The sequence below is a fragment of the Belonocnema kinseyi genome, chromosome 2 (genome assembly GCF_010883055.1).
Source record: "Belonocnema kinseyi isolate 2016_QV_RU_SX_M_011 chromosome 2, B_treatae_v1, whole genome shotgun sequence".
Lineage (NCBI taxonomy): Eukaryota > Metazoa > Arthropoda > Insecta > Hymenoptera > Cynipidae > Belonocnema > Belonocnema kinseyi.
Window position 1 is genome coordinate 77,199,266 of NC_046658.1, and position 2,737 is coordinate 77,202,002.

Sequence of the window (2,737 nt, forward strand, 5' to 3'; positions counted from 1 at the left end):
GACCTTGAACCTGACGCGATAAAGGTCAGCGGACACCAGGTTCATAATCAGCGACCCCAAAAACCTATAACATATTTTTTTTAAATTTTTTTACCGTTTTTCTCGATTTGACCTTCAAATGACCTTTAAATGACCTTGAAACTGAAGCGATAGAGTTCAACGGATGCCAGATTCGTAATTAGCGACTGCAAAAACCTATAACGTATTTTTTTTGGATTTTTTCCCGTTTTCTCTCGATTTGACCTTCCAATGACCTTGAACCTGACGCGATAAAAGTCAAAGGACGCCAGATTTGTATTCGGCGACCTCGAAAACCATAGTAAACCCGAGCTAACCTCAGAATACATGTTTAAGAGTATCAAATCTCTCGAAAATACAGTTGGTGGGTAGTGGTGTTTCCTATATTTGTAGGGGGGGGGGTGGGGGTGGATTAGGGTGGAGGGTAGTCCGTTTAGCGTGCAATCGACTTGGGATACTTATAAGATACTACCATGATTTTTTTAGATTTTTTGGTCCAAAAATAAATTAGGCCAAAAGCGGCCTTACCGACCCTCCCCCTTTACAAAGGAATAGGCGAATTTTCATCAAAAATTTCAATTGTTTTTTTTTAAACCAAAATATACATTTCTATCAAAAAGTAAATTTTTTACGAAAATATTTGAATTTCTAACCCAAAAATGTGATTTGTCAAGCAAATAATATTTGTTCTTAAAAATGTAATCTTCAGTAGGAAGCAAATTCAAAAATAAATATATATAGATACAAAGCAATTCAATTATTAACAAGAATATTATATCAGGGTTACTACAAAGCTTCATTTTGAAACTTCTCTAATTTTCCCCTAACCAAATTTTCGCCTTTCTGACCATTAATATTCAAAATCCTTGTTGCAAATTTTTTGTTTTAAATCCCTGAATTTGCCCTGTCATTTGCTGCGCGCGTTTTACACTAACGAGATTTCTTTGGCACGTAAAATTAAATTCAACATTACTTGCCGGATTATGTACGTTGGAAATTTATATGGGTTTTAAGTTAATAAAAAGTATTTGTAAAAAGTCGCACATACATGCTTATGCCATGCCAGCCTCCATGTATGGTTATCAATTTGAAGTTCCTAATAATTGCGCAGTGATTGCTTTTATTTTACAAAAAATAAATTCAAAAGTTTCTATTTGCCACATTTTGAGAAATTATAATATTTGCGACTATACATATACAACCACCATCCAATTAATAAGTTTCACTTATTCTCTAAATGTTACCAAATAGGTATAGTACCCATCTCTTCTTCCGCATTTTTGAAACTAGTTATCTCTGAAGATTAATTATAAATGCAATGATAGTAGAATTATTATTTCAGTATCATAATATTAATTAAATTCTCGCAGCATTGTCTTTTATATTTATAGCTCAATAAAGAGAATAATTGATATTCATTTTTTTAATAAAGTCACCCAAGTACACCTTGCTAAGTAAGCTCATTTTCTCTTGAAAAAGTGCTTAACGATTATGAGTTGAATATACAAAGTAAATCCCACAGAAAGTTTTGGTCTAATATTGAGTAATAATTTTTATCCATAGGCGGATTCAAAACCACATTCACAAATTTATGCACAGTTCACCCAACTTCAAATCAACTTCAAACAACAAATAAATGATAAGAATTTAATATCTATGGAATTTACTGTGTAAATATTTGTTTTGGTGGGTTTGAACTGATTACGAGCTTCTTTCAATACAATATGTAGGCGTCCGCATGAAAAGGGTCCTCATGATCGCTTCTAGTTTAAGAGATATTGGCTTTTTTTGAAGTAGTGAACAAAGTTATTATTTTTGGATTTGAGTGAACGATGATTGTGGAGATTATAGAGAAATAATTCGGACCATAGTTGTAGCTCCAAAAATATCCAAAATATACACTGCCTGTAATTATTTTCCCCAATAAAGTGAAAAGAAGAACACATTCTAATGTTGCTTTTTAGGTTTGGTAAGAATATTATTCTCTCTAATTTCGAACAAGAACTTCCAATTTTTTTATATGAAAGGGAAATAAAAATGGTTATATTTGCCACACATAAATAACATCTGATACTTATTATTAATATTAATAGTATATATGTATTACACATACCAATAGAATTGAACCAAACCATGAATGAGAATAGTGCGGAGACAATAACGATCTTCATTGATTTAGATAGCGTTACTGACTGGGAACTGAAAACGGTGAATGATAACGATTCTGTATACATTCGCGCCTATATATAACCAATTTCCCACTGATGTGTCTTACTTATTGTTCGAATGTTTAAGATAATGGATGGAAGAACATAGCTGATATCCAATATGTATAAATGTTTAAAGCTAGGATTAGTAACAATAAATCGCTTGAAGAAATACTTGGGTCAATCTGGTATGCCACAGTATGTTTATTAGATGGTGGAAGAAGTTTCCAATGCAGAAATTTCCCCATTTTTTCCAATTTCTAGTTGGGTTCCGACGGGGTTCCTATCGTAATATCTAGTCTAGAAAATACTGGTCGGTCCCCTGTCAAAATATCTAGTCAAGAAAAACTGGCTGGGGCCCCCATCAGAATATCTAGTCTAGAAAAAACTGGGCTAGCCCCTATTAGAATATATAGTCTAGACAAAATTAATGGGTGCCGTATTAGGTTCTAGTGAAGATTTTCGTGCCTCGTATAGGTATGGAAAATCTATCTGTCTCTTGTTTTTTATAT

The 2,737-nt window shown here is 32.9% G+C and overlaps 1 protein-coding gene across 1 annotated transcript in view; it reads right to left on the minus strand.

Moving 5' to 3' along the window:
- The window catches only part of LOC117168451, an 11,185-nt gene extending 8,982 nt beyond the window's left edge, over positions 1–2,203 (minus strand). The window contains exon 1 of the mRNA XM_033354109.1: positions 2,132–2,203. Within this exon, the coding sequence (XP_033210000.1) occupies positions 2,132–2,189 (58 nt within the window). The 5' untranslated portion in view covers positions 2,190–2,203. The remainder of the gene's footprint in view (positions 1–2,131) is intronic.
- Positions 2,204–2,737: the final 534 nt, after the last annotated feature.